This window comes from Mrakia frigida, assembly GCF_051309035.1.
Source record: "Mrakia frigida strain ATCC 22029 unplaced genomic scaffold BDY24scaffold_15, whole genome shotgun sequence".
Classification (NCBI taxonomy): Eukaryota; Fungi; Basidiomycota; class Tremellomycetes; order Cystofilobasidiales; family Mrakiaceae; genus Mrakia; species Mrakia frigida.
Window position 1 is genome coordinate 133,323 of NW_027481266.1, and position 13,125 is coordinate 146,447.

The following is a 13,125-nucleotide window of genomic DNA, read 5'->3' on the forward strand; positions in this document are numbered from 1 at the left end:
GCTGCTTTATCTTCTTACCGGAAGCCGCAGGTCACCACCTTTTGCCTCCATCTCGTCTTTGGTTCGATACGACGCTTGAGACTGAACGTTTTCCTTTCCCGTTCCCCTCTTGTATAGATGACCGATGCTCCTACGACCTCCTGCTGATAGCGACCGCTTGTTCGTCGGCTCCGTTCTCGGTAGGTTATCTTCTTCTCCCTTCGCTTCACTTTCCTCGAGTCCATCGACTGACTCCGTTTGCGAACTTGCATTCGACAGCTGCCATCGCCCTCAATCCCGATGTCCACCGTCAACTAGATAATTGGATCTTTTTCTCTCCTTTCCGACTTCGAGTTCGTTTCCCTACCGATCTCTGGAGATCGTGAAGTGCGCTTCGTTGTGAGTTTGATAGCGTCGTGCACGACCTTTCTTCCCTCCGTGACTGACGACCTGCTTTCTTTCTCCCTACCTTTGTGCAGCCTCTTCTTCTTTTTTGACACCACGTGAGTTACTTTCGAGTTACAATGCGTGGGAAGCAAGAGGGAGAGGAGCAACGTCGAAGGGAAACGGCCTCGCGTCTCTTTCTTCTTTCACCTGCTTTTTCTTCCTTTACCACTCCCCTCTCACTCGAGAACGAATCTTAACTGATCTGTCCACCTCCCTTTCCCTTTCTCCCGAATAGAAATCAGTCTCGCTCAACCTGAAACTCGAGCCTCTTCGATACGTTTCATCTCCGCTGCGCGTCTCCCCTTCAGCCCCTGCGAGGACAAAGGGAAGTTCGATTCGAGGTGAGTCGCCTCCTTCCCTCCCCCCTCTTCCCTTTGTCCTTCAGATCTCGCCCCAATATGTCTCCGCACATATTGACCTTCGTTGTTCTTCCTTGTTTCCCTTTCATCGCTCTTCAAGGCAACCGTCGACTCTTCTCAAACACTTCCCTCTCAACCACCACCACCTTCATCCTCCCTTCCTTCTTTCCTCACTACTCAACTCGACGCAGGACGTCTCTACACCCTCAGCAGACATGGACTCCTCTCCGTTCTACAATCAGAACCACAACAACCCTCGCTTCAAGGAAGGGCATGCTTCCTTCATCACCACCGCTTCCTCCGCCACCTCCTTCTACCCTCCCTCGGACTGGGCTTCCACTCCTCTCCCTCTGCCTCGCCCCAAGTATCCCTCTCCTCAGCCATCTTACATCTCTTCCTCGTCCTCGGGATCAGCCTACACCAACACCACTCACGGAACCCAAGCTCGCGACGGTTCTTCTCGTCAACAACGACAGCCCCTCGGAGGAGGTCGACCTCCCCTTCCTCAGTTCCCTGCGTCGTTCCAGAAGCACTTCGCTGCGAGCCCAAGGAAGGATCGAACTCCGCCTCCACTCGATCTCTCCGAGGCTAGGATCTCTCCTCAGAAGAAGAGGGAAAACCATCCCGTCATCTCGACAACTCCCTCTCCTCGAATGACCTCGTACGGATCGATCATCAAATCCAACGTCGCCACCGCTCCTCCTCCTCCTCCTCCTCACCACCAACAACGACGCTCCTCCCAACCTTTCACTCCCCTCATCCCCGTCTCGCCTCAAACTCCTCTCCTCCCGTCTCCGCTCTCTCGATCCGCATCTCCCTCGTCCTACAACACCACGACCAACATGGACTCCGATCCCGACGCCTACGTAGCTCCTCCTCCCATCACTCCCTCTCGCTTCAAACGCTTCTCTCGCCGATGGGGACTCGAAGGAGACGAGGCGAAGGAAGTCGAGAAGGCGAGGAGGAGGGTCGATCGAGAGATGGCTTCGTTGGAGAAGGAGAGGCGGGAGATGAAGAAGTTTGAGAAGGAGGAGAACCAGTGGGAGAAGGAGAGGAGGAGGCAGGCTGAGGAGGAGTTGGAGGGTGCGTTGAGGGTTTGGAGTCCGTTGAGGTTTGGAAGAGGTGGGCAGAGTGAGAACGGAGGTGGAGGGCTGGGAGATAGTCAGAGAAGTTACAGGAGTGGCCGAGGAGGAGGAGGGTTTATGTGCTTCGGGAGCAGGGGAGGGAAGGACGAGAAGGGTGGGAATGGAGAGTCGGATGAGAAAAGGAGGAAGAAGAAGAGATTGATCTGGGTGAGTCGTGATTTCGTCTCTCTTGCTATCTCACCGGCGTCGAATCCCTTTCATCGTTTTCTCGAGAACGACGCGCTGACTTCTCCTTTCTTCCCTTTCTTTCCTCTTTCCCAGATCGGTCTCATTCTTCTCATTCTTATCCTCATCGCAGGAGTCACCGTTCTGCTCGTCAAACTCCTCGCCAACAAATCCTCCTCCTCTTCCTCGACGACCTCCGACTCCTCCGTCGTCACCGTCTCTGGAACCCAAACCGTCACCCTCTCCAACACCCAAACCTCCTCTCTCGCCGCAACCAAAACCTCCTCCGCATCCGCTTCATCCTCTCCTTCAGCCTCAGCCGCTCCAGTCATCACCCTCACCTCCTGCCTCGCCGACTTCCCTCCCGCGTCCAACACGACCAACTACTGCACGACCTGCACTCCCTTCCTCTCTGCTGCGACGAACGACTTCGCTTCCGATGGAACGGAATCGACTGGAGTTGGAAAAGCTTTGCAGTACTGTGGGATGAGGAGCATCTACGAGGCTGTGAAAACGAAGAGCGACGGGTCGAGAGTCAGCTCGACGGCGGATTTGGGAGGAGCGATGAACCAGCAGAACTCGCCTTGGTTTGCGACGACGGATGGATCGGTTTGCACTTGGGGAGGAGTGACCTGTGATTCGACTGGAAGGGTGATTCAACTGTGAGTCTCTTCCTTCCTGTCTCTTTCTCTCGACTGTTCTTCGTTCGAATCTGACCTCGTCTCGTCTCGTCCCTTTTTCTTTTCTCTCAGGAACCTCACCTACCCCGCCGTCCCTGATGCGATCCCATCAGCTATTGGAAACCTCGTCGCTCTTCAAACCCTCGAGATCTACGGAAACACCGTCGCTGGAATCCCTTGTTCGTTCTTCGTCCCTTCTCTCCTTCCTCCTCTCTTCGGTCTCTTCCTTCGTCCGCCCTTCACATCGTACTAACGCCTCTCTCCCTCCTTCCCCTTTTGATTTCACAGCCGGAGCTCTCCCAACGACCCTCTATTCCCTCTCCAAACTCACCTCCCTCACCATCGAGTCGACTTCCATCACCACTCCCATCCCCAACAGCGCCTTCTCCCAAACCACCAACCTTCAGAGCTTGACGCTCAGGTACAACGCTGGATTTGGAACGAGCTTGCCTACTGGTCTAGGAGGGACTAGCTTGACGACTTTGTGAGTTTTGGGAACTGATTTGATCGAGCCGAGACGAGACGCGTCGCATAGCGAAGCTGATCTTCCCTCTCCTCTCTCTTTCTCGTTCTTGCTCGTCCATCAGGATCGTCAACGGTCAGAGTCTTTCTGGAGGACAGTTCGCCTACTTGCCTTCGAGTTTAACCTATCTGTTCGTTCCCCTCTTCCTTCTTCGCTCAATGCTTCGTCTCTCGCGTCGAACTGACCGCTTTCTTTCTTCGATTTCAAACAGCGATCTATCCTACAATTCCCTCACGGCTCTTGCCTCGGATCTCGCTACCTCTCTCCCCAACGTCCTTACCCTCCTCGTTACTTCTAACTCGGTCGCCTCCCTCCCTTCGTCCTTCCCTCCGAACATCCAATCCCTCGCTCTCGACGGGAACACGGGACTCTCAGGGATGCTCCCGAGCTCACTGTGCCTGGCCCAATCGTTGACGAAGTGTACGGTCGAGGGAACGAGTTTGACGGGAAGTACGAGCACAGTGACGGTCGTCGGGAACTTGACCACAACGGTAACGAGTTGTGGGGTTTGTGTTTTCTAGCTTTCTCTCTTACTTCGCTCGATGCATACATACACGAACCGCTTTCCGCTTCTCTCTTATCTCCTCTCTCTTTGCTTAAACCTCTCCTCGTATTCTCTCCTCGTCCTTTCTCGAACCTTGCACTTCTCTTCGCTTTGCTTCACGTCCCCCTCGCATCTCTCGTTTGCTTTTTCACCTCTTAACGCCTTTCTCGTCCTCTTGCTCGCTTTGTTTTTCTTTGCCTCGGATTTCGGATACGTACACATTGATGTCTGTGACTTCGAACTATCTATCAAGCAAGAAACGAGAGATGAATGGAAAGACGGGAAAGCGACGCGTCGTCGTCGAACCTTCTGCGAACGCAAGACAGCACGACCCGGCTGCACTTCCACCTCTTGAAACGAGCTTCTTGACATACGGATAGCTTACAGCAGTGCATAGCCTCTCGTTCGAGGCCTCCTCGAGTACGAGTGAAGAGGGCATACATGTCGATCGACGAAACGGTCCTCCCGCCCTCGGAAGGTAGCTCGCTAGCATCTCAAGGGAGAAAGCCTTGATTTTCCGTGAAGATTCTCTCGTGGAGGGCATCCGAGCTATCGCGAGAGGGTGGTCTGAGTCCAAACGTCTAGCAGGAAGAGAAAAAGGAAACCACTCGACGACCGTCGACCTGCAGAAACTCCTGAAAGTCCGTCCCCCACCTGCAGTCGAAGAAGTCAGGAGTGAAGACGGGTGCAGGTTGGAGTCGGAATCATATGAGAAGTTTGCCTATCAGGGCCGATGAGGTACGGAAACGGAGAAAAAGGGAAAGAAAGAGTCACGACGCGTCCGTTCTCTCATCCCTCCCAAGTCAATCGAGGACGTTTGCCGGGGAAAGAATTAATCTGACCAGGGAGAGAATTAATTCCCGCTAAGAAGAGCCCAACCCAAACTCGAGACTACGAGGAAACAAGCGAGCACGAAAGAGAGGAACGAAAATTCGGGTTCGACGACCTAACTCGTGAGGGTTTCAGAGAAGCCTCGCTCAAATTACAAGTGAACTTGAGCGAGGTCTCAGCTGATGAGTTCACACGATGCAGGCCTGAAAACCTGGATGAACAGAGAAAAGAGAGGAAAAGAGGAAACGACGCGTCTCGTCGTCGCTGCTCAGTAGGCTTGGGATATGAAGAGGAGGGGTTGCTGCTAGTTTGAGAACTCAACAACCCCTCCGGCTCCCGCTCACGCCTCTACTGATGAGCAACGAGAGGGAGAGATGTGAAGGAGCAAAGAGGAAGGAAACCCGAAAACGAAGCGACGCGTCGAGCCATCGATCTCCGAGCCGATGCTTCTCGTTTCCATTCATCGGCCATCACGGTGATGAGAGAATTGAAACGATCAATTCTTGCTAGAATAGGAAGACCCCTTGCTGATTCAAGCAGGGAGAAGAGTGGACGGACCGTTGAAGAGGTGAAGCCCTCCTTCGTCTCGGATCAAAAACCTCGTGCTCCTCGATTCGGGACGAGGAGTCCGATCCGAGACGAAAGGAAGGCCATCACCACAGAGGGGGCTTTTTGGAGTAGACGACGATGGACTGGGCACAGGAAGAGAAAGAGGGAAAGGGGATTGACGTGACGCGACGATCTCTCCGTTTTCCTCCCCTCTTCGTTCTCGTGATAGATGCTCAGCTCTAGAATAGCAGCTTAGCCTCCTGATTGATCCAGAAGCCAACCTCATAGTGACACCTTCAAGAAAGGGACGAGGTAAGCGTGGGGACAATCAGGGGCAAAGCAACGACTCTGCGAACTGGCTCTGAGCTGAACGAGCGAGCGTGCTCACAGACGCAGAGAGTACTAGGAAGCGAACTTCTTCAGAGCGCAAAGCCTGGTGAGGTAGCAAGAAAGCAGAGAAACGGTGAAGAAGAAGGCAGACGAGGGGAGGAAAACGCGTCGCGGTCACGACCCTCTCACATCGCTGCCCAGTTCATACCGTATCTCCCCCGATGCCCTCTCACAACTCCCTTCTAGCCTCCAGAGATCGAATGAAGAGACGGATACGAAGAAGAAAGAAGGAGCGAACCATCCCAAACCCAGGGGTCTTGAATCCCGGTCCGACTCGGATCAACGCGTTCTCTCTATGTAGGACGAGAACAACGAGGATACGAGCGAAAGGCAGAGTTCGTGACCTCAGAGCAGGGACAGGTCGAGGGATCACGAAGGAAAGGAGAGAACGAAGAGAAGGAGGAGAGAGACACGAGCGTCAAGCAATTCCAGCTAGAGTTTTGACCCCCAGAGCTCGAGAGAAACCTTGTGAGGTCGTTACTCGAGCCCCTGGGCATTCACGTCTCAGCTGAGGATTACACCAGCTCGAAAGAACGAAGAGGCAGAAAGAAGAGAAAGAGAGGAAGGAAGAAACCCGTTCCACCACTCAACGCTCCTCCCGTTGTCGTCTCTGCGTCACACCTGCTCCCCAGCACCAAACCAGCGTAGGATCGCTTCCAGGGAAGTTTTGCCTACGCGGTATATCGTGGGTATTCCAGATGAGAAGTAGGAACGAGCGAGGCAGGAAAGGAAAGGAGCAAGAGCTTCACGTCCGCACTCCATCCGCTCCACCCCTCAACCCCAACAGCTCGTAGCCCTCCCCTCGAGACGTCTAGAATCGTGCTTCTGTTGACCAAAGCACCACTAGACGCCTGGAGCGAGAGAGTTCGAGCTGAAGGAAGGGAGGGGGAAGGAAGGAGATGGTGGTGGTTGAGAATCAGCTGACGTTTCCCTCGAAATCGATTGAAGAGATTGGGAGACGGCGGTTGCTAGGGAGAGGCGTGAGGAGAGAGGAAGGTTTTTCCTTATTTAAAGAGCTTGGAACCTTGCAGACTGGCGAAAGGGGAAGAAAAAGAGAGACGAGCGAACGAGCGACTTGATGGAGCAGGGAGGAGGAGTCGAGTCGAGTCGAGTTCGAGACGCGTCGAATGTTTGGTTTCGACCTCTCTCATTCCTCCTCCCTTTCTTTCGTCCCTCCTCCCGCCTTCATCTCAAACTCCAGTGCCTGCGAGTAGCATCTCTCCTCTCTTCGATCCGCTGCTCGCTTTCCCCCATCAAGCCAAACGGAAACGGTCCTGCAAAGAAGAAACGTCGCATCGAGCTCCCCTCCCTTCCCCTCCTCCCCTCCTCCCTTCCCTCTTCCACTCACTCCCAGTCCAACCCGCCCCATCCCTCCTCCTCCCCAACTTCAACCTCAGCGCTCCCCTCAAGCCTCCTTCGTCGCAGCTACCGGCGCCGCTGTGCTCGTCGTCGCACTCGTCGACTTGAACTTGTTGTAGAACGCCTTGGTCTTCGCGACGAGGAGGTCCTCTGTTGATTCGGGGAGGTCGGAAATGAATCGGCCTAGTTGAACGAATGAACGAGCGGAGAAGAGGGAGAAGAGGGTCAGTTTTGGGAACGAAAGAGGAACGAGACGAGGCGGGAGGGGATGAGAAGGGACGAGATAGACAGAGAGAGAGGGAGAGATGCGTTGGGGTCGAAAGAGGGAAAGAGGGAGATTCGAGAGAGTGGTGAGAAGAGTTAGAAAGAGGGACTGAAAACGTACCAGGTGCTCCAGCAAATAGCGCAAACGGAGGAACGACCGTCATGTCGGCCAGAATGGTGTTGTCGGCGATCTTGGTGCAGTCTTTGATGACTGTGAATTTGCCCTGCACAAAATCCAACCGGTGATCGAAAAGGGAACGGGAGGAAGGGAGGAGGGAGGGAAACGGACGAAGAGAGAAGGGAAAGAGGGAAGGAGGGACGCGTCGAACGAAGAAGAGTTTAGAACGGCGCGTGAGAGCGAAAGGGAAGGATGAGATGGTAGGAGGAAAGAAAGGATAGACTGACGATGACACAGTTCTTCCCAATCTCTACACAGTTCCCTATAGACGCAGCTTCGACGATGGAGTTGGCTCCGATGTGAACGTGGTCGCCGACCTTGACGGGGTAGTAGTTGCTGCAGGTGGACGATCAGATCAAGGAAGTAAGCGAAAAAACAGAAACGTCTATACAGGGAAAGAAACGAGATGACTCACAAAACTCTACGAACCCAAAACCCAAAACCAAAACGAAAACGGTCAGCCCTCTTGATCCCTCTTCCCTCTCCTTCTTCCCTTCCTTCCCTCCTCACCGAATCCTCACTGCACTCACCCTCTGTAGCACTTCCCTGGCGGTCTAATCACGCATCCTTCCCCTATCAAGCAGTACCTGCCCAAGGAGATGACCACGGAGGGTTTGGAACCTGCTCCTGAGCGACGAAGATCTCCTCGGATGATGGAACCCGGTTGGATGATGGTTTTGCCTCCGAGGATGATGTTCTGTGGGCCTTGGATGGTGGCTGCGCGGGAGAGAGGTGGGTGGGTGGGTGAGGGTGAGTTGGAGAGGAGGAGAGGGAGGAAGGAACGAACCTCGGCGGGAGACCTTGCGAAGGAAAGAGAGAGCGAGGAAGGAGAGGGAGTTAAGAAAGATTTAAGAACATATGGAAGAGAGCTCACCTTGTTTCCAGTATCCTGGAAGAGTCGTATACAAAACGAGAAGGACGAGATAAGCGGAAAACGAAGGAGCCAACGTGCGAAGGAAGGGAGGAAGGAGGGTTGAAGCTCACCGTCTCGATAAACTCGCCCTGGTGAAAAACGAACAAAGGTCAGCTTCATCTCTTGAGAATAGAGAGTAAGAATGATGAGCTCACCTTCTTGTAAAGGATCTCAGGTTGCAAAGCCGACATGCATAGATAGAAGAAGGGTGAGTAGGGTTTGTTGACGTGGAAGAAGGAGGAGAAGAAGGTCCGACCCTGTGCTGAGTCGATTTCAAACGACAAAGGGACGGCGGCGAGCTTGTGCCTTTCTCGCGTTTCCCTCCTCTTCTCTTCTTTCTCTCTCAACCACGACGACCGAAGAACGACTCAATGGACCCTTCCTTCTCTCTCCTGGACGCTCTCGTCTTCCCTGACGATCCTTCCACCCCTACCTCTCCTACGTTCTTCAACCCGTTCAACAACGCTTCCTCCTCCTCCTCCTCTCTCGACCCCTCCTCCACCGCTTCCAGCTCCTCCCAACTCGACTATTCCAACCTCCACGATCCCTGGGAAGGATTTCCAGCAGGAGATTACGCCGATTACGATCCTGTCTCTTACGGGGGAGGAGGAATGATGGGTTTGGATCTCGCAGGAGGAGGAGGAGGAGCAGGCATGGGAGGAGCATCGAACGGAGTAGAGCTCATGGATATCGGTACGTCTCTCTCCTCTCCCCTCTCTTTCGCTCGTTGTCTTATCGGAGCTTGGTGTACAGAAGGGCGGGACTAGGAGGGAGGGAAGATTCTTGCACTTGTAAAAATGCGAAAGGAAAACCGAGGCACAGAACCCAAAAAAGAAGGTCTCGGCCCTTCTTTCTCTCTCCTGAGCTTTGTTCTCCTCCCTTCTCTCGCACCCTCCTCCTCCTCCTCCCTCTTTTGTCTCTCGCTCTCGATTGGAAGCAGAGAGAGACGCGGTCCGGCCCCGGCTCTGTTGCCCTTCTCTTCGCTTGTATGCAATCCCTTCGCTGCCGCCGCTCCCTTTTTCTTATCCATTCATTCATCATCGCGCCGCCCGACTTTCTCGACCTGAGCTTATCGATCGATTCCCTCCTTTTTTTCTTCTTCTTTTTCTCTTTTCTCTCTCGCAGCTCCCCTCCCAGCTCTCATTCATTCTCTCCCTCTCAACCACTCGTACCACACCTCCAACACTCCTTCTTCCTACTGCCCTTCCAACTCCTACAACGACTACGCCCACGCTTCAACCTCGGACGAGCAGAACGCGGATCCCTCCCCTTCGCCTTCCTCTCACTACTCCTCCCTCCCTCGAACCCCTCCTTCCCTCATCCTTCACACTTCCTCTTCTTCCATCAACAACTCGTCGTCGTCTTCCTCCAACAAACGAGCTCGAAGGGAATCCTCCGTCAACCCTTACGCGTCCACGACCGCTGGGTCTTCGTACGACGGCTCACCCGAACCCGAGAGCTTGAGAGTTCTCGGAGAGGACGACGAGCAGGATTTCATCAATATCGACAACTCTAAGAAGGGAGGAGCTGGTGCTGGTGCTGGTGCTGGAGGAGCTCCTACGGGCAAGGGGAAAAAGAGGAAGCAGTTGCCCACGACGGCGGAGTTCCAGCACCCCGACGTCAGTGGGTTGAGCAAGAAGGAGGCGAGGCTGGTCAAGAACAGGGCTGCTGCTTTTTTGAGTCGACAGAGGTGAGTTTCTTCCCTCTCTTTCTCATCATCTTCTCAACTCGCTCAGATCGAAGGGAGAGCTCGACCGACTTTCTTTTTTCGGCTTGGGGGACAAACTGACCAATCCCCTCGACGCGTCCTCCCTCCCTCTCCCTGTCTTCTCCTCCTCTCAGGAAACGCGAACAATTCGACGAACTCGAAATCCAATGCAACGCTCTCGTCGCCGAAAACAACCAGCTCAAAACCCTCCTCGCAGCCAAAGCTTCTTCGTCCTCCTCGTCCTCGTCCACTCCCGCTCCCGCTCCTCCAGCCAAAGTCAACAAACGTCAAGCTGCTGCTGCCGCCGCTGCTGCTGCTGCTGCTCAAGCCCAAGCGGCTCAGGTCGACCAAGCTCAAGTTCAATCTCTCCAGTCGGATCTCGCCAACCTTCGAACGCTGCTTCATGCCTCGACGGCGAGGGAGGCGGCGTTGGAGGTGGAGATGGCTAGTTTGAGGGCTCAGTTGGGTGGAGGACCTGCTGGAGGGAAGGGACGGAAGACGGGAGGAGGGAGCTTGAGTCCTATGCTCAGTGGTGGGTTGATTCAGGAGGCGGAGGAGGCGGTTGCGGGAGGAGGAGCTGGTGCTGGAGGTCAGGCTGAGGAGGCTGGGGTGACTGCTGGTGGAAGGAGAGGAACGGTGGGGAGGAGGGAGAGGGACAGGGAAGGGAAGAGAGTTGGTGGGGTTGCCTTGATGGTGAGTTCTAGTCTTTCTCGTTCTCGTCTTTCTCGTTCGAGCTTTCGCTGACTCTCTTCCTCTCTCTCCGAACGAAACGAAACAGGTCATCCTCTTCTCCTTCGCCCTCTTCACCCTCCCTCCCGGAACCATCTCCAACCTCCCTCTTCGCTCCTCCGGTTCCCCAACCACCTCCTCCTTCCCCTTCTCCTCCCTCGGTCGAGTCCTCCAACCAGGAGGACCAGGAGCTGGCTTCCCAACCGCTATCGAGAGGCAGGTCCTCAACAAGGACGACTCAACCACTTCTTCTTCTGAGGACGACGTCGACGTCGAGATGGGAGTGTGCGAGATGGAGGAGTCGTCGCACCGGAACGGAACCGATTCGACGTCGAGGAAGGAGGAATGTCTCGCTGAGGAGGAGGAAAAGAGGAGGAACAACGAACCTGCTACGGACGCTGCTTCTTCCATCCCGAAGGATCTCTCCCACTGGAACTACCCTTCGTCCGCCGCCGCGTCCAACTCCCTCGATCTCGCCTCGTCCGACAGCCGACGCTCCTTCTCCCTCACCCTCCTCCGACCCATCCCTTCCTCCCCTGCGTCCCTTCACCTCACTCCTACAACAGACGGAGTCGAAGACGTCCTCGAACGATGGCTCGGTCTGTCCCTCTTCGATCAAGCTTCCTCCGGTCCTTCGCCCGTCGGAGGAGGAAACTCCAACGCTCCTCACGACGACGAGCCAGGATGGTTCGTCGTGGATTCGTCCGCTTCGTCGCCTTTCACGAGTTTCGTTCCTCAGGAGGACGAGCAGGAACCCACCGTGGCCTCTGGAGGAGGAGTTGAGGAAACCAAAGCCTGGGACGGAACCCCTCTCGAACGAATGGAGCTCGACGAGGTCGTCCTTGGACTTTCTTCCTCTTCTTCTTCCTCTCCCTCTCCTCTTTCCTCTCCTTCCCAAGCGGACAACAACAACAAACTCCCTTCCCCCTCCCCTCGGATCCCTCACTCTCACTCGTACCTCTCCCTCCCACCCAACAACGAAGAGAGAGCGAACGAGACGTCCTTTGTGAGGCTGGATCTGGAGCTCGAGGTGGGCGTGAGGAGGAGGGAGGTGGCCATTGTCGGGAGGGAGGAAGTCGGGAGGATGATGCTGAAGGGAGGGGGTGGGAGTGGTGGGGGGTTGGTGCCGGGGGGGTGGATCAACTAAAGTCAGACGCGTCGGCGTTGAGTTTTCTCGTTTCGGTTTTCTTGCGTTCCTGTTTCCTTTTGTTCTCCCTCTCGCCCACTCTCATCCCATCTCATCCCAGTCCCTCTCGCACGCTCTTTTTCTCCTTCTCGTAGTCTCTTCTTTCCGTCGCTAGCTAGCTGTTTCGTCGTCCGTCGTTCGTCGCTTTTTTTTTTTTGGTTCTCGCCTTCTCGCCTTCCTTCGTTTGGACTCTCGGTTTCTCTTTGACTTGACTTGACGTGACGCTTTTTTGAATACATCCATGGGATTTATTGATTCAAAAGAGAGAAAGGAAGGCAAGAGGGGAGAGAGAGAGAGGGAGAGAGGGAGGAAGGGAGAGGGAGAGAGAGAGGGGACGCGTCGCTCGACGACTTGTTTCATTTGACCTGAGCTCGACTTGGGACGAGATGGAGAGATGATTGAGAAGATCTTGAAGAGGAGAGTAGGGAGGAATAGCGCTGGAAAAAAAAAACTCCCTAGCAACCGCCTGTCCCCTGAAACCTCTTCAGTTTCGAAAACCGTCAGTTGACTTCGAACCACCACCATTTCTTCTTCCCTTCTTCCTCCCTTCCTTCGCTTTCGTTCTTTCTTCTCCTATCCAGCTCGTCGTTCGTTCCTCCGCGTCTAGGGCAGCTCGGTTTGACAAAGCAGGCTCCAGACGTTCGGGGCAAAGATCTGCGAGCTGTTTGGGTGCGAGGGTCGAAGGTTGGAGCGAACGAAGCTTGTCCCGTTTCCCTTCTTTTTTGCTTTGCGTTCCGTTGCTCGCTCGTCCTTCTCACCTTGTCTCTCACAGCCAAGCACGTAGGCAGAACCTGCTATGGAAGCGATCTTACGCTGGTTCGTCCTGGGGAACAGGTGAGAAGCAGAGACGATGGCGGGAGGAGCGGGTGGAGCGCTGTCCGTTTCTCTCTTCCTTCTCTCCTTCTTTCCTTTCTCTCACCTTCTTTCTGTTTCGCAAGCTCGCCTAGCAGACTCAGCTGAGGTTTTTCGTCCGGGGCTCGAGTTCAAACCCTGAGAAGGTTTTTCTCTCGTGCTCTGCGGGGGAGGAGACTCAAGCTGGATTTGGCTCGACGCTCCCTTCGTTCGTCCATCTCTCTTCTCCCTTTCTTTCGGTTCTTACTTTCTCAACTCTGCTTTGCACTGAGGTGGGCGATTCTCGGGCATGCTCGGGTCGTCGTTGTTCTCCCGCTGAAAAGA

The 13,125-nt window shown here is 54.7% G+C and overlaps 5 protein-coding genes across 5 annotated transcripts; 2 read left to right on the forward strand and 3 right to left on the reverse strand.

Moving 5' to 3' along the window:
- Positions 1-124: 124 nt before the first annotated feature.
- On the forward strand, positions 125-3,819 carry BDY24DRAFT_415083 (uncharacterized protein; the record flags this gene model as incomplete). Its single annotated transcript, XM_076643404.1, has 11 exons — positions 125-179; positions 259-281; positions 359-378; positions 459-482; positions 735-767; positions 886-2,077; positions 2,192-2,757; positions 2,848-2,954; positions 3,064-3,259; positions 3,363-3,428; positions 3,510-3,819. The coding sequence occupies 11 exons, from the start codon at positions 125-127 to the stop codon at positions 3,817-3,819; spliced, it is 2,592 nt and encodes an 863-aa protein (XP_076496654.1).
- A 3,058-nt stretch (positions 3,820-6,877) lies between these two features.
- On the reverse strand, positions 6,878-8,664 carry BDY24DRAFT_388713 (dynactin subunit 5). The gene is made up of 8 exons (XM_076640409.1): positions 8,482-8,664; positions 8,398-8,415; positions 8,287-8,302; positions 7,944-8,142; positions 7,829-7,834; positions 7,641-7,749; positions 7,357-7,459; positions 6,878-7,154 (listed from the first exon to the last, which is right to left on the reverse strand). The coding sequence occupies exons 1-8, from the start codon at positions 8,515-8,517 to the stop codon at positions 7,018-7,020; spliced, it is 624 nt and encodes a 207-aa protein (XP_076496655.1). The 5' UTR covers positions 8,518-8,664; the 3' UTR covers positions 6,878-7,017.
- A 539-nt stretch (positions 8,665-9,203) lies between these two features.
- On the forward strand, positions 9,204-9,950 carry BDY24DRAFT_56433 (uncharacterized protein). The gene has a single exon (XM_076644993.1). The coding sequence runs from the start codon at positions 9,315-9,317 to the stop codon at positions 9,840-9,842; it is 528 nt and encodes a 175-aa protein (XP_076496656.1). The 5' UTR covers positions 9,204-9,314; the 3' UTR covers positions 9,843-9,950.
- Positions 9,951-11,264, reverse strand: BDY24DRAFT_56432 (uncharacterized protein). The gene has a single exon (XM_076644992.1). It carries the CDS (start codon positions 11,172-11,174, stop codon positions 10,059-10,061), a length of 1,116 nt encoding a protein of 371 aa, XP_076496657.1. The 5' UTR covers positions 11,175-11,264; the 3' UTR covers positions 9,951-10,058.
- Positions 11,265-11,877: 613 nt separating this feature from the next.
- Positions 11,878-12,211, reverse strand: BDY24DRAFT_388722 (uncharacterized protein). The gene has a single exon (XM_076640410.1). It carries the CDS (start codon positions 12,186-12,188, stop codon positions 11,913-11,915), a length of 276 nt encoding a protein of 91 aa, XP_076496658.1. The 5' UTR covers positions 12,189-12,211; the 3' UTR covers positions 11,878-11,912.
- Between the last annotated feature and the right edge of the window lie 914 nt (positions 12,212-13,125).

Excerpts from the sequence above, each read along its gene's own strand:
- BDY24DRAFT_388722 (XM_076640410.1), bottom strand. The coding sequence starts at position 12,188 with ATGTATTCAAAAAAGCGTCACGTCAAGTCAAGTCAAAGAGAAACCGAG.
- BDY24DRAFT_56432 (XM_076644992.1), bottom strand. The coding sequence starts at position 11,174 with ATGGAAGAAGCAGCGTCCGTAGCAGGTTCGTTGTTCCTCCTCTTTTCC.
- BDY24DRAFT_388713 (XM_076640409.1), bottom strand. The coding sequence starts at position 8,517 with ATGTCGGCTTTGCAACCTGAGATCCTTTACAAGAAG. Across the intron at positions 7,460-7,640 it reads TTGGGAAGAACTGTGTCATC|GGCAAATTCACAGTCATCAA; the intron begins GTCAGTCTATCC and ends GATTTTGTGCAG. Across the intron at positions 7,155-7,356 it reads GCTATTTGCTGGAGCACCTG|GCCGATTCATTTCCGACCTC; the intron begins GTACGTTTTCAG and ends TCGTTCAACTAG.
- BDY24DRAFT_56433 (XM_076644993.1), top strand. The coding sequence starts at position 9,315 with ATGCAATCCCTTCGCTGCCGCCGCTCCCTTTTTCTTATCCATTCATTC.